Source organism: Streptopelia decaocto, assembly GCF_964273445.1.
Source record: "Streptopelia decaocto genome assembly, chromosome: 2".
NCBI lineage: Eukaryota > Metazoa > Chordata > Aves > Columbiformes > Columbidae > Streptopelia > Streptopelia decaocto.
This window is the reverse complement of record NC_138655.1, coordinates 1,229,024-1,256,838: the sequence shown is the minus strand read 5'-3', so window position 1 is coordinate 1,256,838 and position 27,815 is coordinate 1,229,024. Positions and strand designations below refer to the sequence as shown.

At 53.4% G+C, this 27,815-nt stretch overlaps 3 protein-coding genes across 3 annotated transcripts; all 3 read left to right on the top strand.

The window, feature by feature from the left end:
- Nucleotides 1-1,004: 1,004 nt before the first annotated feature.
- Nucleotides 1,005-1,325, top strand: LOC309436352 (feather beta keratin-like; the record flags this gene model as incomplete). The annotated part of the gene is made up of 1 exon (XM_082045480.1): nt 1,005-1,325. One exon carries the CDS (start codon nt 1,005-1,007, stop codon nt 1,323-1,325), a length of 321 nt encoding a protein of 106 aa, XP_081901606.1.
- Nucleotides 1,326-11,919: 10,594 nt separating this feature from the next.
- Nucleotides 11,920-12,240, top strand: LOC309436602 (feather beta keratin-like; the record flags this gene model as incomplete). The annotated part of the gene is made up of 1 exon (XM_082045884.1): nt 11,920-12,240. One exon carries the CDS (start codon nt 11,920-11,922, stop codon nt 12,238-12,240), a length of 321 nt encoding a protein of 106 aa, XP_081902010.1.
- Nucleotides 12,241-18,578: 6,338 nt separating this feature from the next.
- On the top strand, nt 18,579-18,899 carry LOC309436246 (feather beta keratin-like; the record flags this gene model as incomplete). The annotated part of the gene is made up of 1 exon (XM_082045276.1): nt 18,579-18,899. One exon carries the CDS (start codon nt 18,579-18,581, stop codon nt 18,897-18,899), a length of 321 nt encoding a protein of 106 aa, XP_081901402.1.
- Nucleotides 18,900-27,815: the final 8,916 nt, after the last annotated feature.

Here is a 27,815-nt window from a genome sequence, read left to right as displayed (position 1 = left end):
TCTCATGAGTTCAAGCCAAACCTCCCAGTTAAGGCCAGGCCAGTCTGCTTCCCTGCCAGCTTGTCTTTTGGCATACGGGGACTGTCCCTCACACGTGGGGAATCTTCTGGTACTTTCTCACAGAAGAAAACTATGACGCCCATATGCTAAAAAAACTGTGCTGCAAATACACACAGCTTTAAGCTTACAAGCAATAGGGCACCAGCACACCCACAGAGCACAATCAAGACCAAAGGCCAGGCCTAATGAGAGGCTTAATGAGATGGCAGCAGTCAGGTGAGGGATCAAACACCCTGGAAGGGGCAGACCCTCATGCCCAGCACAGCTCCAAAGCCCAGACCAGTCCAGTCTTCCAGCTCTGCAAGGAAATGAGGCCCCATCCACACAATGCAACTACAAACCACACGAGTGCCATGGGATGACCTCACTGATGACACGCCACCTCTCCTGTGCTTCGGCCGCGTCCTCTGTCCACCCTGACAAGCGCCATCAACGCCAAGTATTCGGCCTCTAATGCTCTCACTTCAAAGCTGCCGCCAGGGCCAAGTGAACACGTCCCCAAGACAAGAACAAGAAACTGGAGCATTGCGGGAAGGAAAACACACCCTCCTCATTCCTGGCCAGGCTGTGGCATCAAACAGCTGCTGTCTGCAAAATGCCGCCATGCGCAAAGGCTGTCCCGCCCCTCGGGGACCAGCATAAAAGCCGGCCCAGCGCCTCTCTCCCTCACACACTCTCCTGACGCCTTCTCCTCCCTCCGCGCTCAACAAGGTGAGCCTCAACCCCCTTCCCCTCCTGCTCCTGCCCCGCCTGGCCCCTCTCTTCCAGCACGCTCTGCCCCCAGCCTCAGCAGCCCTCACGCCTCCCCACCGCCACGCTCCCCACAGCCCCACACCAGCCTCCCCACTCCCTCACCCTCCTGCAACACCGCTCCTCGCACCCCCACACCCCTGCGCTTGCTCAACAGCCTCTCGTCCCTTCCAGGGCCCCTCCACACCACACACATGGCCTGCTACGACATCTGCCGCCCCTGCGGACCCACCCCGCTGGCCAACAGCTGCAACGAGCCCTGTTCCCTGCAGTGCCAGGACTCCCGTGTCCTCATCCAGCCTCCCGCCGTGCTGGTCACCCTGCCAGGACCCATCCTCACCTCCCACCCCCAGAGCACCGCCGTCGGATCCTCCGCATCGGCTGCCGTGGGCAACGAACTTGGTGCCCAGGGAGTTGCCGTCAACTCCGGCGCTTTTGGCTACGGCTTCAGGGGCCTGGGTGGCTTCGGAGGCCTGGGCTGCTTTGGCGGCAGAAGGGGTGGATACATCTGCTAAGGGCTCTCGCTGCCACCCGTGATGCCAACCACACACACCCTGGAAGCCACCCCACACATTGAGGACACGAACCTCTAGGCCCTTGTGGCACAGGGACCTGCTCCTCGTCTCCAGGAACCAAGCACGGAAGCAGGGAAGTTGCCAGCCTGGGCTGCCTTCGTACCTCGATGAAGGTCCTTCTCCTCTTCTCCCACATCTTTCTTTGCACCTCAGACTTGTGCTGTTCCACTTGGCACTCCTGCCTTTTCACTTTTCTCCCTCAATAAAGTTCTCCTTCATCCCAGCTTGAGATGCAGCCTGTTGTCTTTTTCTCCCACGGCTCATTCAACTTCACGTGAGAAAAATCAGGCTCAGTAGCTCATCAGGGTGGGTGGAAAAGGGAAACAAGACCTCTCCCAGGAAATATGCCACCAACACCACCAGTGCCCAGTGGCTTCCAGGATGTGACACAAACCCATCCCTGGCTCAAACAGAGCCTTCCACATGAGAACGCTTCCCTGCGCACATCTTGGACAAGATCTCTCACAGGCCAGCACACACACGAATAACTCTCTTCCCAAGCATGACTCTCCAGACCTCCCAGCAAACACATTTTATTCCCTCCCCTCTGAAATTTCCACACATTGATAACATCCCCCATGTGCTCTTTGCCTCCTGGCTAAAACATCCCAGCTCTCTCATTGTCTTGTCAGGTGGAACATGTCCCAGACCCTCTAGCATCTTTGTGAACCTGCACTTCTCCTGCACTAATACATCCATGTCCTTCTTCCACTGGGGAGCTCAGACCCGCACACAGGACCCCACATGAGACCTCACCAGTACTGAGGAGACAGGAACGGTCGCCTCCCTCAACCTCCTGCCAACATTTTTGCCAATGCTGCCATGGAGACTTGGTAGCCCCTTTTACCTCAGGGGTTGATTGGCACCTCCAGGTCCTTTTGTTCTCCACCAGGACTGCAATGTCCTTCTCTGCCAAGATACTTTCTATCCAACTGGCCCACAGTCATTCCTGCTACTGCCACTGAGTCGTCTCCAGAAACAGGACTTGGCTTCTCCCCTTGCCCAGCTCCATGAGATTCCACTATGTCCAGTGAAAGAGAATCAGGAAATTCATTCAGGAATCCCGAATTCAAACCACCATTCCCCATGGACTTATGCACATCCAGATACACAACCTCCCCTCTCTGGGGGGCAGACATGAGTCCATCTGACTCACCGACACCCCCAACCCAGCCCTGCACTGGCCCAACCTGCCTCTTGCCTGCCAGGCACTCCAGCACCATCAACACAGACACACAGAGACCCTTCCTGCCCCACCTCATCTTCCTCACCAACAAACACTGCTCATGCGGTGAACAACCCTCACGACACTCACCTCCACTGAATTCAGGCACATCTTGGGAGGCCAGAGATGTTCTCGCTCACTGCAAGCCAGCCAACGTTATTCCAGTTTGTAAAAAGGGCGTGAGTGAAGAGCCAGGAATCTGCAGACCTGTTAGTCTGACCACAGTACCTGGAAAATTATGGAGAAGTAACAGCTGAGCACTGCTGAGAGGCATTTAAGGACAATGTAATCATCAGGTACAGTCAACAGGGGTTCACTAAGGGAAAGTCCTGTGTAACTGATTTCCTATCCTTCTAAGACAACGTCACCTGCCTTGTGGATGAAGGGAAGCTGGTGGATGTAGTTTTTCTGGAATTAAGAAAGATATTGATCTATGTGACTGGGGGGAATATTGTGAGGTGTTCTGCGTCCCACAATTTAAGAGGAATGTCAAGGTACTTGAAATCACCCACAGGAGGGCAACAAAGTTGTACGAAGATCTGGAAGAGATGTGCTAAAGGAGGAAATGAGGACAGTGGGTTTGTCTAGTTTGGACAGAAGGAGGCTGAGAGGCGACCTCATTGCTCTCTGCAGATTCCTGAGGAGGGGACGTGGAGAGGGAGGTGCTGAGCCCTTCTCCATCAGATCCAGTGACAGGACACATGGGAATGGATCAAAGCTGCACCACTGCAGGTTTAAACTTGACATCACCAAACATTTATTTGCAGGGACAGTGGTCAAACACTGCAACAGGCTTCCTACAGAGGTGGTCGATACCCCAAGCCTGTCAGTGTTGCAGAGGCATTTGGACACTGCTCTTAACACCACGCTTTAACTTTTACTAAGCCCTGATGGGCTCAGGCAGTTAGACAAGATGGTCACCATAGGTGCCTTCCATCTCGACTGCTCTAGTCTCATCTATTCTGCTTCACCAACCCTTTCCCATGCAAACATCCCCTCGAGGTTCTCAGGTTCACAGCCCCGCGCACCACACATGCCTCCCATTGCCCCTGCACTACACCCAGTCCCACTCTGGCCCCACAAACACTGCACACAGAAATGGCCTCACCCCTCGGCGCTCACCCCACATTCACACCCCAAAGCCGTCACTCACCAGCCTCCCCTGCCTGCCGGTCCCGCTCCCCTGGGCCTCTCACCGGCCTCACCAGCTCTCCCAGACCTCTCCAGCCTCAGCCCCCAGTCGCAGCCTCCCCTCCCCACAGCCAGGCACTGCCTCAGCACTCACTGACCAGCCAATCAGGGCGCAGGTAACAGACTGACCTTCAGGCAGCAGGTAACAACCTGCCAATCAGGGGGCAGCTTACAGCCGCTATAGAAGCACCTGGAATGTTCCAGAAGGTGCCTTTCAGGACCTCAAAATCAACACATCTTTTACAATAGATAATCCTTGGCAAATGGCCCCAAAATACTGCTGAAGGATGAATGACGGAATGAAGGAGTAGAAATGCTGCCAAAACCAAACCAAAGGCCTCAGACTAGTGTAGTTCAGGGGACCTGGAAGACTAAGATAGAGATAATTGTCCTGATTAAATAAAACCCCAAAAAACTGCGATCAGTAAATACATCAACAGACCCTGCACTGCTTGCCTGCTCTGCAGGTGTCAGGTCACCCATGTAGAATCCCTGTCATGGCCCCCCCTTGCTGTGGTCCCCAGCCCAACCACATGGCAGTGTCCATGACACCATCGCACTCACGGTCAGATTCCAGGGACAAAAACACAGAGTCCTGTATCCTGCGTCCCCTTGCTGCCAGGACCCTGGGCAACACAGGCTGGGTCACCACCCCCTTGCTGTGGGGTTCTCAGCTGAGCCAGGTGTGGGTCCTTGTTGCACTGTTCCCCTGGCCCCATGGTCCCCATTCCACCTACGCAGGAGTCCCCAAACCACAGTCTCACCTTGCTGTGGGGTCCACAAATGATCCCTTGCAGGGGATCCCCAGGCCAGCATCCCCTCTTCTCTGCAGGGCCCCACAGTGACCAATGCAGGGGGTCTCTGGACCACCAGCCTCCCTGCTGTGGGGTCCATGGAGCACCAGTGCAGGGGACACCAAGCAACTGTCCCTGTGCTCTGAGGTCACACAGAAAGCCCCTTTGTGAGGTCATTGCCCTCCTCAGTGTTGGGTCCCTGAGGCACAGCCTGGGGCACTGAGGACCAGGAGCAGGAACAATCCTGTGACCCGGCTCTGCTGGGTTGATCTTGGCTGGATGGCAGGTGCTCACAAAGCTGCAGTGGGACAATCTGCTCCAGCGTGAGGTTCAGGACGGGCTGCAGGGGAATCTCTGCTCCAGCACCAGGAGCACATCCTGCACCTCCTTCTTCACTGAACTTCCTGTCTGTAGGGATTTTTCTCTTTACATATATCCATCCCTCTCTCTCTTCCAGTTACAATTTTGCAGTCGTTTTCCCCCTTCTTAAAGATGTTCACACATTTGTGCTACCACCATTGCTGTTTGGTTCAGGTGTTGCCAGCAAGCAGTCTGGTTGGAGCTAGCTGGTGCCATTGAATAGAATCAAAGAATTGTTTCAGGTACAGAAGACTCTTAAGATCATCAAATCCAAGTGTTAACCAAGCAATACCAAGGTCACCATTAAACCATGGCCCTAAGCACCACTTCTACACATCTTTTAAACACTTCGAGGGATGACAACTCCACCACTACCCTTGGCAGTCCATTCCAGTGTTTCACAACATTTTTCGTGAATAAATTTCCCTAATATACAATGTAAATCTCTCCTGGTGCAGCTTAAGGACATTTTATTTTGTCCTGTTGCTTCTTTCTTGGGTAAGAGACAGACACCTACCTCACTAAGACCTCCTTTCAGGTAGTTGTAGAGAGCGAGAAAGTCTCCCCTCTGCCTCCCTTTCTCCAGGCTACGCTTACTGAGGATCCACTCGATCCCCTCATCAGACCATGGAGACAGATATTAAACAGAACTGGCCCCAGCACTGAGCCCTGGGGAACACCACTTGTGAGCAGCCACCAACTGGATTTAACTCCAGTCACCACAGCTATTTGGCCCCGGCCATCCAGCCAGTTTTTTTGGCAGTGAAGGATACACCTGTCCAAGCCATGAGCAGCCACTTTCTCCAGTTGAATCAGTGTCAAAGACGTTAATAAAGTCTAGGTAGACAACATTCACAGCCATTCATTCCCTCCTCCACTAAGTGGGTCACCTTGTCAGACAAGGAGATCAGGTTGGTCAAGCAGGACCTGCCTTTCATCACCCCATCCTGGCTGGGTCTGATCCCCTGGTCGTCCCGTACGTGCTGTGTGATGTCACTCAACATGATCTGCTCCATGACCTTCCCTGGTACCAAGGTCAGACTGACAGCCCTGCAGATCCTCAGATCCTCCTTCTGTCCCTTCTTCTTACAGAAGCAGCACATTTGCCAACCTCCAGCCAAGTGGGACCTCCCTGGTGAGCCAGGACTGTAGATAAATGATGTAAAGTGGCTTGGTGAGCGCCTCCGCCAGCTCCCTCACTACCCTTGGCTGGATCCCATCAGGCCCCATAGGTCAGTGTGTGTCTAACTGGTGTAGGAGGTTTCCAACCATTTCCCTCATGTATTCTGGGGGTTTGTTCTGCTCCCTGTCTTCTACATCAGAGGCTTGGTATCCAGAGAATTATTGGTCTTATTAGAAAGACTGAGACAAAGAAAGTATAAAGAATTTCCCTCATCCTTTGCTCTGTGTGAGTGCCCCCACATCCAGTGAAGGATGAGATTCTCCTTAGCCCTCCTTTTGTTGATAATGTATGTCTGGAAAGAATTTCTTGTATTTTACAACTGTACCCAGATTATGTTGTACTTGTACATTCCCAATTCTAATTTTTCACTTGCATGACCACATGACATCCCTGTAGTCCTCCTGAGATACCTGCCCAATTTGTAAAAGTCACAAACTCTCATTGTTATCCCGAGATCCAGCTAAAGTTCTCTGTTTAACCTGGATGGTATTCTTCCCCACAGCTTCATATTTCTGCACAAAGGGAATCTCTATGAACATTACAGAACCTTTGAGAACCTTACCTCAGAAACCACTCCTGCAGCTCTCTTTCTCAAAAACTTTGTGTCATATACCAAATCCACACGGCTACAAGTTTAAATGCAAGAGGGGCACCAAGACATTAACAGATCAAACCCAATCAAGGAAGCCAGGCCTAAAGACAGGCTTAGAGAGATGTTAGCAAAGAAGGGAGAGACCAAAGACCACGTAAGAGGCAGCTCCTCATGCCCTTCGCAGCTCCGGAGCCCAGAGCAGCCTGCAACAGCTGTGAGGAAATGAGGCGCCCTCCACACAATGCAACCGCAAACCACACGATTGCCATGGGATGACCTCACTGATGACACCCCACCTCTCCTGTGCTTCGGCCCCATCCTCTGCCCGCACTGACACGTACCATCAACGCCAAGCCTTTGGCCTCTAATGCTCACACTTCAAAGGTGCCAACAGGGGCAAGTGGACTCATCCTCAAGAAAAGAACAAGAAATTGGAGCATTGTGGGAAGGAAAACACACCCTCCTCATTCCTGGCCAGGCTGTGGCATCAAACAGCTGCTGGCTGCAAAATGTCGCCATGCGCAAAGGCTGTACCGCCCCTCAGGGACCAGCATAAAAGCCGGCCCAGCGCCTCTCTCCCTCACACACTCTCCTGACGCCATCTCCTCCCTCCGCGTTCAACAAGGTGAGCCTCAACCCCCTTCCCCTCCTTCTCCTGCCCCGCCTGGCCCCTCTCTTCCAGCACGCTCTGCCCCCAGCCTCAGCAGCCCTCACGCCTCCCCACCGCCACGCTCCCCACAGCCCCACACCAGCCTCCCCACTCCCTCACCCTCCTGCAACACCGCTCCTCGCACCCTCACCCCCCTGCGCTTGCTCAACAGCCTCTCGTCCCTTCCAGGGCCCCTCCACACCACACACATGGCCTGCTACAACGCCTGCGGCTCCTGGGGACCCACCCCGCTGGCCAACAGCTGCAACGAGCCCTGTTCCCTGCAGTGCCAGGACTCCCGCGTCGTCATCCAGCCTCCCGCCGTGCTGGTCACCCTGCCAGGACCCATCCTCACCTCCCACCCCCAGAGCACCGCCGTCGGATCCTCCGCATCGGCTGCCGTGGGCAATGAACTCGGCGCCCAGGGAGTTGCCGTCAACTCTGGCGCCTTTGGCTACGGCTTTGGAGGCCTGGGCTGCTTTGGTGGCAGAAGGGGCGGCTACATCTGCTAAGGGCCCTCGCCACCAACCCTGATGGAAACCACCTACCACAATGACGCTACGGCATGGATTGTGGCCTCACCTCTCAACCCTTCTAGGCACGTGGACCTGCTGTACGTGGCTCCTTGTCTAAAGGAGCCAGGAAGATCTGGGTGCTCTGGCAAGATCTATGTCACAGAAGCAACCTCAGCTGATGGTCACCCTACGTACAGCTTATACTTGTCACCTTCTCCTCGGTGCTCCTGACTTTTCTCTCTTTTTTTTTTGTCAATAAACTCCTCTTGCATCCCAGCCTGAGACGTCTTTCTTTCTTCTCTCAAGGCTCTTCCAACCTCACCCAGCACAAAGCCAAGGCTCAAGAAGCAAACTAGATAGGGGGGGAAAAGGGCCACAAGACCTGTCCCAGGAATTATGTCACCACCTACACCACCAAGAAAACAGACCAGAATCTGGGGGTCTTCCAGAACATGATACAAGCCCATCACTGGATCAAAGAAAGATTTTGACATGAGAACACTCTCCTCAACATGCCTCTGGTGAGACCTCCCAACACACACTTGACCATCCTTCTTCCCCAGCATCACTCTCCGGCTCTACCAGAAGCAGAATCACAGAATCATTTAGTACTTAGATTTTCCTTATGGCTTCACAGGCCCTACCAAGTCTGTGGTCCAACACAGGCTTCCTACAGGGTCACACCTCCTGTGGGTGCACCCACCCGCTCCAGCGTCAGGTCCTCTACAGGCTCCACGTGGTTATCTCCTCCACTGTGGACATCTCCTGCACTGTGGACCTCCGTCAGCTGCAGGGGGACAACCTGCTTCAGCCCAGTTCTTCACCACAGCCTGCAGGGCAATCTCTGCTCCAGAACCTAGACCACCTCCTGCTCCTCCTTCTTCACTGAACTTGGTGTCTCTAGAGATTTGTCTCCCACATTTATTCCCTCCTCTCTTATTGTTACTGTTCTCAAGGAGTTTTTTTCCCTTCATAAACATGTTTTCACAGAGGTGCTACCACCATTGCTGGCTGGCTCGGCTTTACCCAGCAGTGGCTCTGCCTTGGAGCTTGCTGGCCAGTCTTGTAAAATCATAGAATTGTTTGGGTTACTAAAGAACTTTTGGATCATCAAGTCCTGCTCTTAACCTAACAACAGTCTACCACTATTAACCTAACACAAGTCTACCACTAACCCCTCTCATCAAGCACGATATCTATGCATTTCTGCACACCTCCAGAGATGGTGACTCCACCACTGTCCTGGGCAGCCTGTTCCAATGCCCCAAAACCCTTCAGGAAAAGCCATTTTTCCTAATAGCCACACTAAACCTCCCCTGGGGCAACTTCAAGCCACTTTCTCCAGTTCTGTCACTGGGAGAAGAGACCAACACCCACCCATCTACAACCTCCTTTCAGGCAGTTGCAGAGAGCGAGAAGGTCTCCCCTCAGCCTCCTGTTCTCCAGATTGAACCCTCCAAGTCCCTCAGCTGCTCCCCATCCCAACTGTGCTCCAGACTATTCACAAGATTCCTTCCCCTTTTCTCAATTCGCTGCAGAACCTCAAGCTCTTTCTTGTCATTAGGGGCCCAAAAATCAACCACAGATTCTGTGTGCAGCCTCACCAGCACCAAATACAGGGGGATGCTCACTGCCCTGCTCCTGCTGGTCACAACTGTGATGACACAGGCCAGAATGCTGTTGGCCTTCCTGACCACCTGGGCACATGCTGGCTCATGTTCTGCCAGCTGGTCACGAGTAGCCCAGGTCCTTTTCCAACAGGCAGCTTTACAAACTGTCTTCCACCAAGCCTCTGGTGTTCCATGGGGTGGTGGTGATGCAAGTGCAGAACCCGACACTTGGCCTTGTTGAACCTCAGACAATTGGCAGCTTATCATCGATCCAGCCTGCCCAGATCCTTCTCTAGAGCATTCTTACTGTCCAGCACATCAGCATTCCTGCCCAACTTGATGTCATCTGCAAACTTACTAAGGGTGCACTCCATTCCCTTGTCCAGATCACGGAGAAAGATATTAAACAGAACTGGCCCCAGGACTGAGCCCCAGGGAACACCTCTTGTGAGCGGCCACCAACTGCATTTAACTCCAGTCATCACAACTCTTTGAACACAGCCATCCAGCCAGTGTTTTAGTCAGTGAAGATTACGCCTGTCCAAGCCATGAGCAGACACTTTCTCCAGGAGAAATTATGTCAAAGACTTTACTTACTACAGCATGCACAGACTTACTACACAGCATGCACAGCCATTCCCTCATCCAATAAAGTGGGTAACCTTGTTCATACCAGGAGATCAGGTTGGTCAAGCAGGACCTGCCTTTCATAAACCCATGCTGACTAGGTCTGATGACCTGCTGGTCCTGTACCTGCCATGTGATGGCACTCAGGATAATCTGTTCCACGACCTTACAAAGCAACAAGATCCAACTGACACATCTGTAATTTCCCATATCCTCTTTTGGGTCCTTCTTCTAGACAGGTGTCACATTTGCTGACTTCCAGTCAATGGGAACCTCCCCAGAGAGTCAGCTCTGATGATACATGCTGCGAAGTGGCTTGGGGAGCATCTCTGCCAGCTCTCTCACAACTCCTGGGGAGAACCAATCTGGCCCCCTAGACCTGTGTGTGCCAAGTGGTGTAGCAGGTCGCCAACCATTCCCCCTTGGATTCCTGGGGCTTTGTTCTATGCCGCATCTCCGTCTTCCAGCGCAGGGAGCTGGGTGCACAGAGAACAACTGGTTTTATGCTTAGAGACTGAGACAAAGAAGGCATTAAGGCCTTTTCCTCATCCATTGTAAATGTGTTGCCCCCTGAATCCACTACAAGTTGGAGATTCTCCTTAGCTTTCCTTCTGTTGCAAAAAATATACCGAAAAAAGTTTGTATTGTCTTTTATAGCAGGATCTGGATTAGGTTCTAGTTGGGCTTTGGCCCTTCTAATCTCCGCCCTGAATAATATCAAAATATCCTGGTGTTCCTCCTGAGTTTCTTGCCTTTTCTGGCAGACGTCAAAAACTCTCTTTTTTCTCATGAGTTCAAGCCAAACCTCCCAGTTAAGGCCAGGCCAGTCTGCTTCCCTGCCAGCTTGTCTTTTGGCATACGGGGACTGTCCCTCACACGTGGGGAATCTTCTGGTACTTTCTCACAGAAGAAAACCATGACGCCCATATGCTAAAAAAACTGTGCTGCAAATACACACAGCTTTAAGCTTACAAGCAATAGGGCACCAGCACACCCACAGAGCACAATCAAGACCAAAGGCCAGGCCTAATGAGAGGCTTAATGAGATGGCAGCAGTCAGGTGAGGGATCAAACACCCTGGAAGGGGCAGACCCTCATGCCCAGCACAGCTCCAAAGCCCAGACCAGTCCAGTCTTCCAGCTCTGCAAGGAAATGAGGCCCCATCCACACAATGCAACTACAAACCACACGAGTGCCATGGGATGACCTCACTGATGACACGCCACCTCTCCTGTGCTTCGGCCGCGTCCTCTGTCCACCCTGACAAGCGCCATCAACGCCAAGTATTCGGCCTCTAATGCTCTCACTTCAAAGCTGCCGCCAGGGCCAAGTGAACACGTCCTCAAGACAAGAACAAGAAATTGGAGCATTGTGGGAAGGAAAACACACCCTCCTCATTCCTGGCCAGGCTGTGGCATCAATCAGCTGCTGGCTGCAAAATGCCGCCATGCGCAAAGGCTGTCCCGCCCCTCGGGGACCAGCATAAAAGCCGGCCCAGCGCCTCTCTCCCTCACACACTCTCCTGACGCCTTCTCCTCCCTCCGCGCTCAACAAGGTGAGCCTCAACCCCCTTCCCCTCCTTCTCCTGCCCCGCCTGGCCCCTCTCTTCCAGCACGCTCTGCCCCCAGCCTCAGCAGCCCTCACGCCTCCCCACCGCCACGCTCCCCACAGCCCCACACCAGCCTCCCCACTCCCTCACCCTCCTGCAACACCGCTCCTCGCACCCCCACGCCCCTGCGCTTGCTGAACAGCCTCTCGTCCCTTCCAGGGCCCCTCCACACCACACACATGGCCTGCTACGACGTCTGCCGCCCCTGCGGACCCACCCCGCTGGCCAACAGCTGCAACGAGCCCTGTTCCCTGCAGTGCCAGGACTCCCGTGTCGTCATCCAGCCTCCCGCCGTGCTGGTCACCCTGCCAGGACCCATCCTCACCTCCCACCCCCAGAGCACCGCCGTCGGATCCTCCGCATCGGCTGCTGTGGGCAACGAACTCGGTGCCCAGGGAGTTGCCGTCAACTCCGGCGCTTTTGGCTACGGCTTCAGGGGCCTGGGTGGCTTCGGAGGCCTGGGCTGCTTTGGCGGCAGAAGGGGTGGATACATCTGCTAAGGGCTCTCGCCGCCACCCGTGATGCCAACCACACACACCCTGGAAGCCACCCCACACATTGAGGACACGCACCTCTAGGCCCTTCCTGGCACAGGGACCTGCTCCTCGTCTCCAGGAACCAAGCACGGAAGCAGGGAAGTTGCCAGCCTGGGCTGCCTGCGTACCTTGATGAAGGTCCTTCTCCTCTTCTCCCACATCTTTCTTTGCACCTCAGACTTGTGCTGTTCCACTTGGCACTCCTGCCTTTTCACTTTTCTCCCTCAATAAAGTTCTCCTTCATCCCAGTTTGAGATGCAGCCTATTGTCTTTTTCTCCCACGGCTCATTCAACTTCACGTGAGAAAAATCAGGCTCAGTAGCTCATCAGGGTGGGTGGAAAAGGGAAACAAGACCTCTCCCAGGAAATATGCCACCAGCAACACCAGCGCCCAGTGGCTTCCAGGATGTGACACAAACCCATCCCTGGCTCAAACAGAGCCTTCCACATGAGAACGCTTCCCTGCGCACATCTTGGACAAGATCTCTCCCATACCAGCACACACACGAATAACTCTCTTCCCAAGCATGACTCTCCAGACCTCCCAGCAAACACATTTTATTCCCTCCCCTCTGAAATTTCCACACATTGATAACATCCCCCATGTGCTCTTTGCCTCCTGGCTAAAACATCCCAGCTCTCTCATTGTCTTGTCAGGTGGAACATGTCCCAGACCCTCTAGCATCTTTGTGAACGTGCACTTCTCCTGCACTAATACATCCATGTCCTTCTTCCACTGGGGAGCTCAGACCCGCACACAGGACCCCACATGGGACGTTACCAGTGCTGAGGAGACAGGAACGGTCGCCTCCCTCAACCTCCTGCCAACATTTTTGCCAATGCTGCCATGGAGACTTGGTAGCCCCTTTTACCTCAGGGGTTGATTGGCACCTCCAGGTCCTTTTGTTCTCCACCAGGACTGCAATGTCCTTCTCTGCCAAGATACTTTCTATCCAACTGGCCCACAGTCATTCCTGCTACTGCCACTGAGTCGTCTCCAGAAACAGGACTTGGCTTCTCCCCTTGCCCAGCTCCATGAGATTCCACTATGTCCAGTGAAAGAGAATCAGGAAATTCATTCAGGAATCCTGAATTCAAACCACCATTCCCCATGGACTTATGCACATCCAGATACACAACCTCCCCTCTCTGGGGGGCAGACATGAGTCCATCTGACTCACCGGCACCCCCAGCCCAGCCCTGCACTGGCCCAACCTCCCTCTTGCCTGCCAGGCACTCCAGCACCATCAACACAGACACACAGAGACCCTTCCTGCCCCACCTCATCTTCCTCACCAACAAACACTGCTCATGCGGTGAACAACCCTCACGACACTCACCTCCACTGAATTCAGGCACGTCTTGGGAGGCCAGAGATGTTCTCGCTCACTGCAAGCCAGCCAACGTTATTCCAGTTTGTAAGAAGGGCGTGAGTGAAGAGCCAGGAATCTGCAGACCTGTTAGTCTGACCACAGTACCTGGAAAATTATGGAGAAGGTGCAACCGAGTGCTGCTGAAAGGCATTTAAGGACAATGTAATCATCAGGTACAGTCAACAGGGGTTCACTAAGGGAAAGTCCTGTGTAACTGATTTCCTATCCTTCTAAGACAACGTCACCTGCCTTGTGGATGAAGGGAAGCTGGTGGATGTAGTTTTTCTGGAATTAAGAAAGATTTTGATCTATGTGACTGGGGGGAATATTGTGAGGTGTTCTGCGTCCCACAATTTAAGAGGAATGTCAAGGTACTTGAAATCACCCACAGGAGGGCAACAAAGTTGTACGAAGATCTGGAAGGCATGTCCTAAAGGAGCAAATGAGGACAGTGGGTTTGTCTACTTTGGAGAGAAACAGACTGAGGGACGACCTCATTGCTCTCTGCAGATTCCTGAGGAGGGGACGTGGAGAGGGAGGTGCTGAGCCCTTCTCCATCAGATCCAGTGACAGGACACATGGGAATGGATCAAAGCTGCACCACTGCAGGTTTAAACTTGACATCACCAAACATTTATTTGCAGGGACAGTGGTCAAACACTGCAAGAGGCTTCCTAGAGAGTGGTCGATACCCCAAGCCTCTCAGTGTTGCAGAGGCATTTGGACACTGCTCTTAACACCACGCTTTAACTTTTACTGAGCCCTGATGTGCTCAGGCAGTGGGACTAGATGGTCACTGCTGGTCCCTTCCAACTGGACTGCTCTAGTCCCATTTGTTCTGCTTCCCCAACCCTTGCCCATGCAAACATCCCCCCGAGGTTCTCAGGCGCACAGCCCCGTGCACCACACACGCCTCCCATTACCCCTGCACTACGCCCAGTCCCACTCTGGCCCCACAAACACTGCACACAGAAATGGCCTCACCCCTCGGCGCTCACCCCACATTCACACCCCAAAGCCGTCACTCACCAGCCTCCCCTGCCTGCCGGTCCCGCTCCCCTGGGCCTCTCACCGGCCTCACCAGCTCTCCCAGAGCTCTCCAGCCTCAGCCCCCAGTCGCAGCCTCCCCTCCCCACAGCCAGGCACTGCCTCAGCACTCACTGACCAGCCAGTCAGGGGGCAGGTAACAACCTGACCATCAGTGGGCAGCTTACAGTCACTATAGAAGCACCTGGAATGTTCCAGAAGGTGCCTTTCAGGACCCCAAAATCAAGACCTTTGGTACAATAAATAAGATAATCCTCAACAATCCTCAACGGCTGGAGGGTGAACATGGGAGTGAATGAGTAGAAATGCTGCCGAAAACCAAACCAAAGGCCTCGGACAAGTGTAGTTCGGGGGACTTAGAAGGGTAAGGTGGAGGGAAAAAGTCCTTATTAAATAACACCCCCAAAAAACTGCAATCAATAAATACATCAAAAGACTCTGCACTTCTTGCCTGTGCTACAGGTGTCCGGGCACCCATGTGGGGTCCCTGTCATGGACCCCTCTTGCTGTTGGCCCCAGCCCAACCACCTGGCAGTGCCCGTGACACCATCTTCACTCACGGTCAGGTTCCAGGGACAAAAACACAGAGTCCTGTATCCTGCATCCCCTTGTTGCCAGGACCCTGAACAACACATGCTGGGTGCCCAGGTCACCACCCCCTTGCTGTGGGGTCCTCAGCAGATCCAAGTGTGGGTCCTTGTTGCACTGGCCACCTGCCCCATGGTCCCCATTCCACCTACGCAGGAGTCCCCAGACTATGGTCTCACCTTGCTGTGGGGTCCACAAATGATCCCTTGTCGGGGGATCCCCAGGCTAGCATCCCCTCTTCTCTGCAGGGCCCCACAGTGACCCATGCAGGGGGTCTCTGCACCACCAGCCTCCCTGCTGCAGGGTCCATGGAGCACCAGTGCAGGGGACACCAAGCAACCGTCCCTGTGCTCTGAGGTCACACAGAAAGCCCCTTTGTGAGGTCACCGTCCTCCTCAGTGTGGGGTCCCTGAGGCACAGCCTGGGGCACTGAGGACCAGGAGCAGGAACAAGCCCGTGACCCTGCTCTGCTGGCAAGATGGGGCTCTGGGCTGCCTTGACCTTGGCTGGATGGCAGGTGCCCACCAAGCTGCTCTATCACTCCCCCTCCTCAACTGCATGAGGGGAGAAAATCTGAGGAAAGGCTCCTGAGTCTTTGTAAGGACAGGGAGATCTCCAGAGGCTGCAGTGGGACAATCTGCTCCAGCGTGGGGTTCACAACGGGCTGCAGGGGAATCTCTGCTCCAGCACCAGGAGCACATCCTGCACCTCCTTCTTCACTGAACTTGCTGTCTGTAGAGATTTTACTGTCACATACATCCATCCCTCTCTCTCTTCCAGTTACCATTTTGAAGCCGTTTTTCCCCTTCTCAAAGATGTTCACACATTTGTGCTACCACCATTGCTGGTTGGCTCAGGTTTCACCAGCAACCAGTCTGGTTGGAGCTGGCTGGTGCCATTGAATAGAATCAAATACTTGTTTCAGGTACAAAAGACCTATAAGATCATCAAATCCAAGTGTTAACCAAGCAATACCAAGGTCACCACTAAACCATGTCCCCAAGCACCACATCTACACATTTTAAACACCTCCAGGGATGATGACTCCACCACTACCCTGGGCAGTCAATGCTTGACAACAATTTTGGTGAATAAATTTCCCTAATATCCAATGTAAATCTCCCCTGGGGCAGCTTGAGGCCATTTTCTCTTGTCCTGATACTTCTTCCTTGTGAAAGACACTGACATCTACCTCACTACAACCTCCTTTCAGGTAGTTGTAGAGAGGGAGAAAGTCTCCCCTCGGCCTCCCTTTCTCCAGGCTACGCTTACCGAGGGTCCACTCGATCCCCTCATCAGACCATGGAGACAGATATTAAACAGAACTGGCCCCAGGACTGAGCCCTGGGGAACAACACTTGTGAGCAGCCACCAACTGGATTTAACTCCAGCCACCACAGCTGTTTGGGCCCAGTCATGCATCCAGGCTTTTTGCCAGTGAAGGATACACCTGTCCAAGCCATGAGCAGCCACTTTCTCCAGTTGAATCAGTGTCAAAGACGTTAATAAAGTCTAGGTAGACAACATCCACAGCCATTCCCTCCTCCACTAAGTGGGTCACCATGTCAGAGAAGGAGATCACGTTGGTCAAGCAGGACCTGCCTTTCATCACCCCATCCTGACTGGGCCTGATCGCCTGGTTGTCCTGTACGTGCTGTGTGATGTCACTCAATATGATCTGCTCCATGACCTTCCCTGGCACCAAGGTCAGACTGACAGCCCTGCAGATCCTTGGATCCTCCTTCTGTCCCTTCTTCTTACATAAGCAGCACATTTGCCAACCTCCAGCCAAGTGGGACCTCCCTGATGAGCCAGAACTGCAGATAAATGATGCAAAGTGGCTTGGTGAGCGCCTCCGCCAGCTCCCTCAGTACCCTTGGCTGGATTCCATCAGGCCCCATAGATTTCTGAGTGTCCAACTGGTGTAGGAGGTTTCCAACCATTTCCCTGTGGATTCTGGGGGTTTGTTCTTCTCCGTTTTCTACATCAGAGGCTTGGTATCCAGAGAACAACTGGTCTTATTAGAAAGACCGAGACAAAGAAAATATAAAGAATTTTCCTCATCCTTTGCTCTGCATGAGTGCCACCACATCCAGTGAAGGATGGAGATTCTCGTTAGCCCTCCTTTAGTTGATCATGTATGTCTGGAAAAAATTTCTTCTATTTTACAACAGTATCCAGATTATGTTGTAGTTGCACATTCCCAATCCTAATTTTCCCCCTGCATAACACGACATCCCTGTAGTCCTCCTGAGATACCTGCCCCTTCCTGTAAAAGTCATCTACTCTCATTATTATCCAGAGATTCAGCTAAAGTTCTCCGTTTAGCCAGGAATGTCTTCTTCCCCACAGCTTCAAATTTTGCACATAGGGACTCTCTATGAACAGAATCCTCATGAGCCTTATCTCAGAAAGCACCCCTGTAGCTCCCTTGATCCAAAACATTCTGAATGTATAACAATACCACACAGCTACGAGCTTAAAAGCAAGAGGGGCACCCAGACATGCACAGATCAAACTCAACCAGCAATCCAGGCCTAAAGACAGGCTTAGAGAGATGTTAGCAAAGAGGGGACAGACCAAAGACCATGTAAGAGGCAGCTACTCATGCCTGGCACAGCTCCAGAGCCCAGACCAGCCTGCCAGTGCTGCAAGGAAATGGGGCCCCCTCTTCACAACACACCCTCAAACCACACGCGTGCCATGGGATGACCTCGCTGATGACACCCCACCTCTCCTACGCTTTGGCCGCGTCCTCTGCCCGCCCTGACACGCGCCATCAACGCCAAGTCCTTGGCCTCTAAAGCTCACACTTCAAAGCTGCCGCCAGGGCCAAGTGGACACGTCCTCAAGACAAGAACAAGAAATTGGAGCATTGCGGGAAGGAGAACACACCCTCCTCATTCCTGGCCAGCCTGTGGCATCAAACAGCTGCTGGCTGCAAAACGCAGCCATGCGCAAAGGCTGTCCCGCCCCTCGGGGACCAGCATAAAAGCCGGCCCAGCACCTCTCTCCCTCACACACTCTCCTGACGCCTTCTCCTCCCTCCGAGCTCAACAAGGTGAGCCTCAACCCCCTTCCCCTCCTTCTCCTGCCCCGCCTGGCCCCTCTCTTCCAGCACGCTCTGCCCCCAGCCTCAGCAGCCCTCACGCCTCCCCACCGCCACGCTCCCCACAGCCCCACACCAGCCTCCCCACCCCCTCACCCTCCTGCAACACCGCTCCTCGCACCCCCACACCCCTGCACTTGCTCAAATGCCTCTCGTCCCTTCCAGGGCCCCTCCACACCACACACATGGCCTGCTACGACGTCTGCCGCCCCTGCGGACCCACCCCGCTGGCCAACAGCTGCAACGAGCCCTGTTCCCTGCAGTGCCAGGACTCCCGTGTCGTCATCCAGCCTCCCGCCGTGCTGGTCACCCTGCCAGGACCCATCCTCACCTCCCACCCCCAGAGCACCGCCGTCGGATCCTCCGCATCGGCTGCCGTGGGCAACGAACTCGGCGCCCAGGGAGTTGCCGTCAACTCCGGCGCTTTTGGCTACGGCTTCAGGGGCCTGGGTGGCTTCGGAGGCCTGGGCTGCTTTGGCGGCAGAAGGGGTGGATACATCTGCTAAGGGCTCTTGCCACCACCCGTGATGCCAACCACACACACCCTGGAAGCCACGCCACACATTGGGGACACGCACCTCTAGGCCTTTCCTGGCACAGGGACCTGCTGTCAATGGCTCCTTCTCTCCAGGCACCAAAAATGGAAGCAGGGAAGTTGCCAGCCTGGGCTGCCTTCGTACCTCGATGAAGGTCCTTCTCCTCTTCTCCCACATCTTTGTTTGCACTTCAGACTTGCGCTGTTCCACTTGGCACTCCTGCCTTTTCACTTTTCTCCCTCAATAAACTTCTCCTTCATCCCAGCTTGAGATGCAGCCTATTGTATTCTTCTTCCACAGCTCATCCAACTTCATGTGAGAACAACCAGGACTCAGTAGCCCATCAGGGTGGGTGGAAAAGAATAACACGACCTCTTCCAGGAAATATGCCACCACCAACACCAGTGCCCAGTGGCTTCCAGGATGTGACACAAACCCATCCCTGGCTCAAACAGAGCCGTCCACATGAGAACGCTGCCCTGTGCACATCTTGGACAAGATCTGTCCCATGCCAGCACACACACGAATAACTCTCTTCCCCAGCATGATTCTCCAGCCCTCCCAGCAAACACACTTCATTTCCGCCCCTCTGAAATTTCCACATTGATAACATCCCCCATGTGCTCTTTGCCTCCTGGCTAAACATCCCAGCTCTCTCAGCGTCTCCTCCGGTGGAAGATGTTCCAGACCCTTTAGCATCTTCAGAAAGCTGCACTAATACATCCATGTCCTTCTTCCACTGGGGAACTCAGTCCTGCACACAGGATCCCACATGGGACCTCAACAGTGCTGAGGAGAGAAGAACAGGCACCTTCCTTAACCTCCTGTCAAGACTTTTCTCAATGCTGCCTTGGAGACTTGATGGCCCCTTTTTGCCTCAGGGGTTCATTGCCACCTTAGAGCCCATTTCTTCTCCACCAGAACCACAAGACCCTTCTCTGCCAAGCTGTTTTCTGTTCAACTCTCCCCCAGTCATTCCTGCTGCCAGCTCTGAGTCCTCCCCAGAACAGGACTTGGCCTCTCCCCTTGCTCAGCTCCATGACACTCCCCTGTGCCAAGGAAATCAGGAAGCTCCATCGGCAATCATCTGTTTAAACCATGTCTTCCCACGGATTTATACACATCCGTATACACAATCCCCCATACCTAGAAGGCAGATGTGAGTCCACCCGACTCACCAGCTCTGCCAGCCCACCCCTGCACTTTCCCAACCTGCCTCTTGCCTGCCAGGCGCTCCAGCACCTTCAACACAGACGCACAGAGACCCTTCTGGCCCCACCTCATCTTCCTCACCAACAAACACTGCTCATGCGGTGAACAATGCTCACAACACTCACCTCCACTGAATTCAGGCAGGTCTTGGGAGGCCAGAGATGTTCTCACTCACTGCAAGCCAGCCAGCGTTATTCCAGTTTGTAAAAAGGGCGTGAGTGAAGAGCCGGGAATCTGCAGACCTGTTAGTCTGACCACAGTACCTGCAAAATTATGGAGAAGTAACAACTGAGCGCTGCTGAGAAGCATTTAAGGACAATGTAATCATCAGGTACAGTCAACAGGGTATCACTAAGAGAAAGTCCTCTGCAACTGATTTCCTGTCCTTCGACGATAAGGTCACCTGTCTCGTGGATGAAGGGAAGCTGCTGGTCACAGCTTTTCTGGATTATAGCAAAGCTTTTGAGCTATCCGCATGGGGGGAGTATTGTGAGCTGTTCTGGGCTGCACAACTTAAGAAGAACATCAAAGTACTTGAAAGCACCCACAGGAGGGCAAGAGAGCTGGAGAAAGATCTGGAATGCGTGTCCTAGACGACCAGCTGATAACACTGGACTCGTCTCATTTGGACAGAAAGAGGCTGAGGGATGACCTCATTGCTCTCTGCAGCTTCCTGAGGAGGGGACGTGGAAATGGAGGTGCTGAGCTCTTCTCCATCAGATCCAGTGACAGGACACATGGGAATGGTTCAAAGCTGCACTACTGGAGGTTTAAACTTGACATCAGGAAACATTTATTTACAGCGACAGCGGTAAAACACTGGAAGAGGCTTCCTAGAGAGGTGGTCGAAACCCCAAGCCAGTCAGTGTTTCTGAGGCATTTGGACACTGCTCTTCACACCGCGCTTTAACTTTTACTGAGCCCTGATGCGCTCAGGCAGTTAGACAAGATGGTCACCATAGCTGCCTTCCATCTCGACTGCTCTAGTCTAGTCTATTCTGCTTCCCCAACCCTTTCCCATGCAAACATCCCCCCGAGGTTCTCAGGTTCACAGCCCCGCGCACCACACACGCCTCCCATTGCCCCTGCACTACGCCCAGTCCCACTCTGGCCCCACAAACACTGCACACAGAAATGGCCTCACCCCTCGGCGCTCACCCCACATTCACACCCCAAAGCCGTCACTCACCAGCCTCCCCTGCCTGCCGGTCCCGCTCCCCTGGGCCTCTCACCGGCCTCACCAGCTCTCCCAGAGCTCTCCAGCCTCAGCCCCCAGTCGCAGCCTCCCCTCCCCACAGCCAGGCACTGCCTCAGCACTCACTGACCAGCCAATCAGGGGGCAGGTAACAGACTGACCTTCAGGCAGCAGGTAACAACCTGCCAATCAGGGGGCAGATAACAATTTGACCATCGAGGGCAGCTGACAGGCACCAGCTGCTCTAGAAGCCCCTGGAAGCTTCCAGAAGGTGCCTGTCAGGACTTGAAAATCAACAGCGCCACTATAATATATAGATAATCTTCAGCAGACAAACACAAAATAACTGCTGGGAGGGCTGGTGGGTGAACAAGGGAATGAATGAGTAGAAATACTGCTGAAAACTAAACCAAAGGCCTCACAGGACAGCAGCTCGGGGACTTAAGAGGAGCAAGATGGTGTGAAAATGCCCTGATTAAATACCAACGCCGCTGAATAAAATTCACTAAATCAATGTATCAACAGACACTGCACTTTTTGCCCGGACTGCAGGTTCTCAGGTCCGCCCATGTGGGGTCACATGTCCACATCTCTCCTTCCTGCCAGGAACCCGTACAAACCAGACAAGGTACCCAGGTCACAACCCCCTTGCTGTTGGGTCCTCAGCTGACCCAGGTGTGGGTCCTTGTTGCACTGTGAGCCTGGATGAACAGTCCCTGCTCCACGTACATGGGAGAATCTGGCCACTGTCTCACCGTGTTACAGGGTGGAGCCCTGGGTAGAGCATCCTGTCTTCATAGCAGGGCCCCACAGTGACCCATGCAGGGGGTCTCTGCACCACCAGCCTCCCTGCTGCAGGGTCCATGGAGCACCAGTGCAGGGGACACCAAGCAACTGTCCCTGTGCTCTGAGGTCACACAGAAAGTCCCTTTGTGAGGTCACCATCCTCCTCAGTGTGGAGTCCCTGAGGCACAACCTGGGGCACTTAAGACCAGGAGCAGGAACAATCCCGTGACCCTGCTCTGCTGGCAAGATGGGGCTCTGGGCTGGCTTGACCTTGGCTGGATGGCAGGTGCCCACCAAGCTGCTCTATCACTCCCCCTCCTCAACTGCATGAGGGAAGAAAATCTGAGGAAAGGCTCCTGAGTCTTTGTAAGGACAGGGAGATCTCCAGAGGCTGCAGTGGGACAATCTGCTCCAGCGTGGGGTTCACAACGGGCTGCAGGGGAATCTCTGCTCCAGCACCAGGAGCACATCCTGCACCTTCTTCTTCACTGAACTTGCTGTCTGTAGAGGTTTTTCTCTCACATATATCCCCCCCTCTCTTCCAGTTACAATTTTGCAGTCCTTTTTCCCCTTCTTAAAGATGTTCACACAATTGTGCTACCACCATTGCTGGTTGACTCAGGTTTCACCAGGAACCAGTCTGGTTGGAGCTGGCTGGTGCCATTGAATAGAATCAAAGAATTGTTTCAGATACAAAAGACCTTTAAGATCATCAAATCCAAGTGTTAACCAAGCAATACCAAGGTCACCACTAAACCATGTCCCCAAGCACCACATCTACACATCTTTTAAACACCTCCAGGGATGATGACTCCACCACTACCCTGGGCAGTCCATTCCAGTACTTCCCAACACTTTCGGTGAATAAATTTCCCTACTGTCCACTGTAAATCTCCCCTGGTACAGCTTGAGGCCATTTTCTCTTGTCCTGTTCCTTGTTCCTTATTCCTTGGGAAAGACACTGACACCTACCTCACTACAACCTCCTTTCAGGTAGTTGTAGAGAGCGAGAAAGTCTCCCCTCTGCCTCCCTTTCTCCAGGCTACACTTACTGAGGGTCCACTCGATCCCCACATCAGACCATGGAGACAGATATTAAACAGAACTGGCCCCAGGACTGAGCCCTGGGGAACACCACTTGTGAGCAGCCACCAACTGGATTTAACTCCAGTCACCACAGATATTTGGGCTCAGTCATCCAGCCAGTTTTTTTGCCAGTGAAGAATACACCTGTCCAAGCCATGAGCAGCCACTTTCTCCAGTTGAATCAGTGTCAAAGGTGTTAATAAGGTCTAGGTAGACAACATCCACAGCCATTAAGTGGGTCACCTTGTCAGAGAAGGAGATCAGGTTGGTCAAGCAGGACCTGCCTTTCATCACCCCATCCTGACTGGGCCTGATCGCCCGGTTGTCCTGCACGTGCTGCATGATGTCACACAATATGATCTGCTCCATGACCTGAAAAACTGAGGCGAAGAAAGCATTTTCCTCATCCTTTGCCCTGTGACTGCCCCCACATCCTGTAAAGGATGGACTTTCTCATTAGTCCTCCTTTGGTTGATACCGTATGTCTAGATTCATTAAATTATATTTTACAACAGTACCCAGATTATGTTGCAGTAGTGCTGCCACAATCCTAATTTGCTCGCTACACAACCTTATGGCATCCCTGTAGTCCTCCTGAGTTATCTGCCCGTTCCTGTAAAAGTCATAAACTCTCTTTGTTTTACAAAGTTCCAGCTAAAGCTCTCTGTCTAGCTAGGATGGTCTTCTTCTCCACAGCTTCATATTTTTGCACATAGGGAATCTCTATGAACATTAGAGAACCTTTGTGAACCTCATCTCAGAAACCACCCCTGGAGCTCCCTTGCTCCAAAACCTTGTGTCGTATAACAAATCCACACAGCTACAAGCTTAAAAGTAAGAGGGGCAACAAGACATGCAGAGATCAAACCCAATCAGGAAGCCAGGCCTAAAGACAGGCTTAGAGAGATGATAGCAAAGAAGGGAGAGACCAAAGACCACAGAAGAGGCAGCTCCTCATGCCCGTCACAGCTCCAGAGCCCAGACCAGCCTGCAACAGCTGTGAGGAAATGAGGTGCCCTCCACAAAATGCAACCGCAAACCACACGAGTGCTGTGGGATGACCTCACTGATGACACCCCACCTCTCCTACGCTTCGGCCGCGTTCTCTGCCCGCACTGACACGCAACATCAACACCAAGCCTTTGGCCTCTAATGCTCACACTTCAAAGGTGCCAACAGGGCCAAGTGGACACGTCCTCAAGACAAGAACAAGAAATTGGAGCATTGTGGGAAGGAAAACACACCCTCCTCATTCCTGGCCAGGCTGTGGAATCAAACAGCTGCTGGCTGCACAATGTCGCCATGCGCAAAGGCTGTCCCGCCCCTCAGGGACCAGCATAAAAGCCGGCCCAGCGCCTCTCTCCCTCACACACTCTCCTGACACCTTCTCCTCCCTCCGAGCTCAACAAGGTGAGCCTCAACCCCCTTCCCCTCCTTCTCCTGCCCCGCCTGGCCCCCTCTCTTCCAGCACGCTCTGCCCCCAGCCTCAGCAGCCCTCACGCCTCCCCACCGCCACGCTCCCCACAGCCCCACACCAGCCTCCCCACTCCCTCACCCTCCTGCAACACCGCTCCTCGCACCCCCACACCCCTGCGCTTGCTCAACAGCCTCTCGTCCCTTCCAGGGCCTCTCCACACCACACACATGGCCTGCTACAACGCCTGCGGCTCCTGGGGACCCACCCCGCTGGCCAACAGCTGCAACGAGCCCTGTTCCCTGCAGTGCCAGGACTCCCGCGTCGTCATCCAGCCTCCCGCCGTGCTGGTCACCCTGCCAGGACCCATCCTCACCTCCCACCCCCAGAGCACCGCCGTCGGATCCTCCGCATCGGCTGCCGTGGGCAACGAACTCGGCGCCCAGGGAGTTGCCGTCAACTCTGGTGCCTTTGGCTACGGCTTTGGAGGCCTGGGCTGCTTTGGTGGCAGAAGGGGCGGCTACATCTGCTAAGGGCCCTCGCCACCAACCCTGATGGAAACCACCTACCACAATGACGCTACGGTATGGATTGTGGCCTCACCTCTCAACCCTTCTAGGCACGTGGACCTGCTGTACGTGGCTCCTTGTCTAAAGGAGCCAGGAAGATCTGGGTGCTCACGCAAGATCTATGTCACAGACGCAACCTCAGCTGATGGTCACCCTACGTACAGCTTATACTTGTCACCTTCTCCTCGGTGCTCCTGACTTTTCTCTCTTTTTTTTTTGTCAATAAACTCCTCTTGCATCCCAGCCTGAGACGTCTTTCTTTCTTCTCTCAAGGCTCTTCCAACCTCACCCAGCACAAAGCCAGGGCTCAAGAAGCAAACTAGATAGGGGGGGAAAAGGGCCACAAGACCTGTCACAGGAATTATGTCACCACCTACACCACCAAGAAAACAGACCAGAATCTGGGGGTCTTCCAGAACATGATACAAGCCCATCACTGGATCAAAGAAAGATTTTGACATGAGAACACTCTCCTCAACATGCCTCTGGTGAGACCTCCCAACACACACTTCACCATCCTTCTTCCCCAGCATCACTCTCCGGCTCTACCAGAAGCAGAATCACAGAATCATTTAGTACTTAGATTTTCCTTATGGCTTCACAGGCCCTACCAAGTCTGTGGTCCAACAAAGGCTTCCTACAGGGTCACACCTCCTGTGGGTGCACCCACCCGCTCCAGCGTCAGGTCCTCTACAGGCTCCACGTGATTATCTCCTCCACTGTGGACATCTCCTGCACTGTGGACCTCCGTCAGCTGCAGGGGGACAACCTGCTTCAGCCCAGTTCGTCACCACAGCCTGCAGGGCAATCTCTGCTCCAGAACCTAGAGCACCTCCTGCTCCTCCTTCTTCGCTGAACTTGGTGTCTCTAGAGATTTGTCTCCCACATTTATTCCCTCCTCTCTTATGGTTACTGTTCTCAAGGAGTTTTTTTCCCTTCATAAACATGTTTTCACAGAGGTGCTACCACCATTGCTGGCTGGCTCAGCTGTAGCCAGCAGTGGCTCTGCCTTGGAGCTTGCTGGCCAGTCTTGTAAAATCATAGAATTGTTTGGGTTACTAAAGAACTTTTGGATCATCAAGTCCTGCTCTTAACCTAACAACAGTCTACCACTATTAACCTAACACAAGTCTACCACTAACCCCTCTCATCAAGCACCACATCTATGCATTTCTGCACACCTCCAGAGATGGTGAGTCCACCACTGTCCTGGGCAGCCTGTTCCAATGCCCCAAAACCCTTCAGGAAAAGCCATTTTTCCTAATAGCCACACTAAACCTCCCCTGGGGCAACTTCAAGCCACTTTCTCCAGTTCTGTCAGTTGGGAGAAGAGACCCATACACTCTGCTCTACAACTTCCTTTCAGGCAGTTGCAGAGAGCGAGAAGGTCTCCCCTCAGCCTCCTGTTCTCCAGATTGAACCCTCCAACTCCCTCAGCTGCTCCCCATCCCAACTGTGCTCCAGACTATTCACAAGATTCCTTCCCCTTTTCTCAATTCACTGCAGAACCTCAAGCTTTTTCTTGTCATTAGGGGCCCAAAAATCAACCACAGATTCTGTGTGCAGCCTCACCAGCACCAAATACAGGGGGATGCTCACTGCCCTGCTCCTGCTGGTCACAACTGTGATGACACAGGCCAGAATGCTGTTGGCCTTCCTGACCACCTGGGCACACGCTGGCTCATGTTCTGCCAGCTGGTCACCAGTAGCCCAGGTCCTTTTCCAACAGGCAGCTTTACAAACTGTCTTCCACCAAGCCTCTGGTGTTCCATGGGGTGGTGGTGATGCAAGTGCAGAACCCGACACTTGGCCTTGTTGAACCTCAGACAATTGGCAGCTTATCATCGATCCAGCCTGCCCAGATCCTTCTCTAGAGCATTCTTACTGTCCAGCACATCAGCATTCCTGCCCAACTTGATGTCATCTGCAAACTTACTAAGGGTGCACTCCATTCCCTTGTCCAGATCACGGAGAAAGATATTAAACAGAACTGGCCCCAGGACTGAGCCCCAGGGAACACCTCTTGTGAGCATTTAACTCCAGTCATCACAACTCTTTGAACACAGCCATCCAGCCAGTGTTTTAGTCAGTGAAGATTACGCCTGTCCAAGCCATGAGCAGACACTTTCTCCAGGAGAAATTATGTCAAAGACTTTACTTACTACAGCATGCACAGACTTACTACACAGCATGCACAGCATTCCCTCATCCAATAAAGTGGGTAACCTTGTTCATACCAGGAGATCAGGTTGGTCAAGCAGGACCTGCCTTTCATAAACCCATGCTGACTAGGTCTGATGACCTGCTGGTCCTGTACCTGCCATGTGAAGGCACTCAGGATAATCTGTTCCACGACCTTACAAAGCAACAAGATCCAACTGACACATCTGTAATTTCCCATATCCTCTTTTGGGTCCTTCTTCTAGACAGGTGTCACATTTGCTGACTTCCAGTCAATGGGGACCTCCCCAGAGAGTCAGCTCTGATGATACATGCTGCGAAGTGGCTTGGGGAGCATCTCAGCCAGCTCTCTCACAACTCCTGGGGAGAACCAATCTGGCACCATAGACCTGTGTGTGTCCAAGTGGTGTAGCAGGTCACCAACCATTTCCCCTTGGATTCCT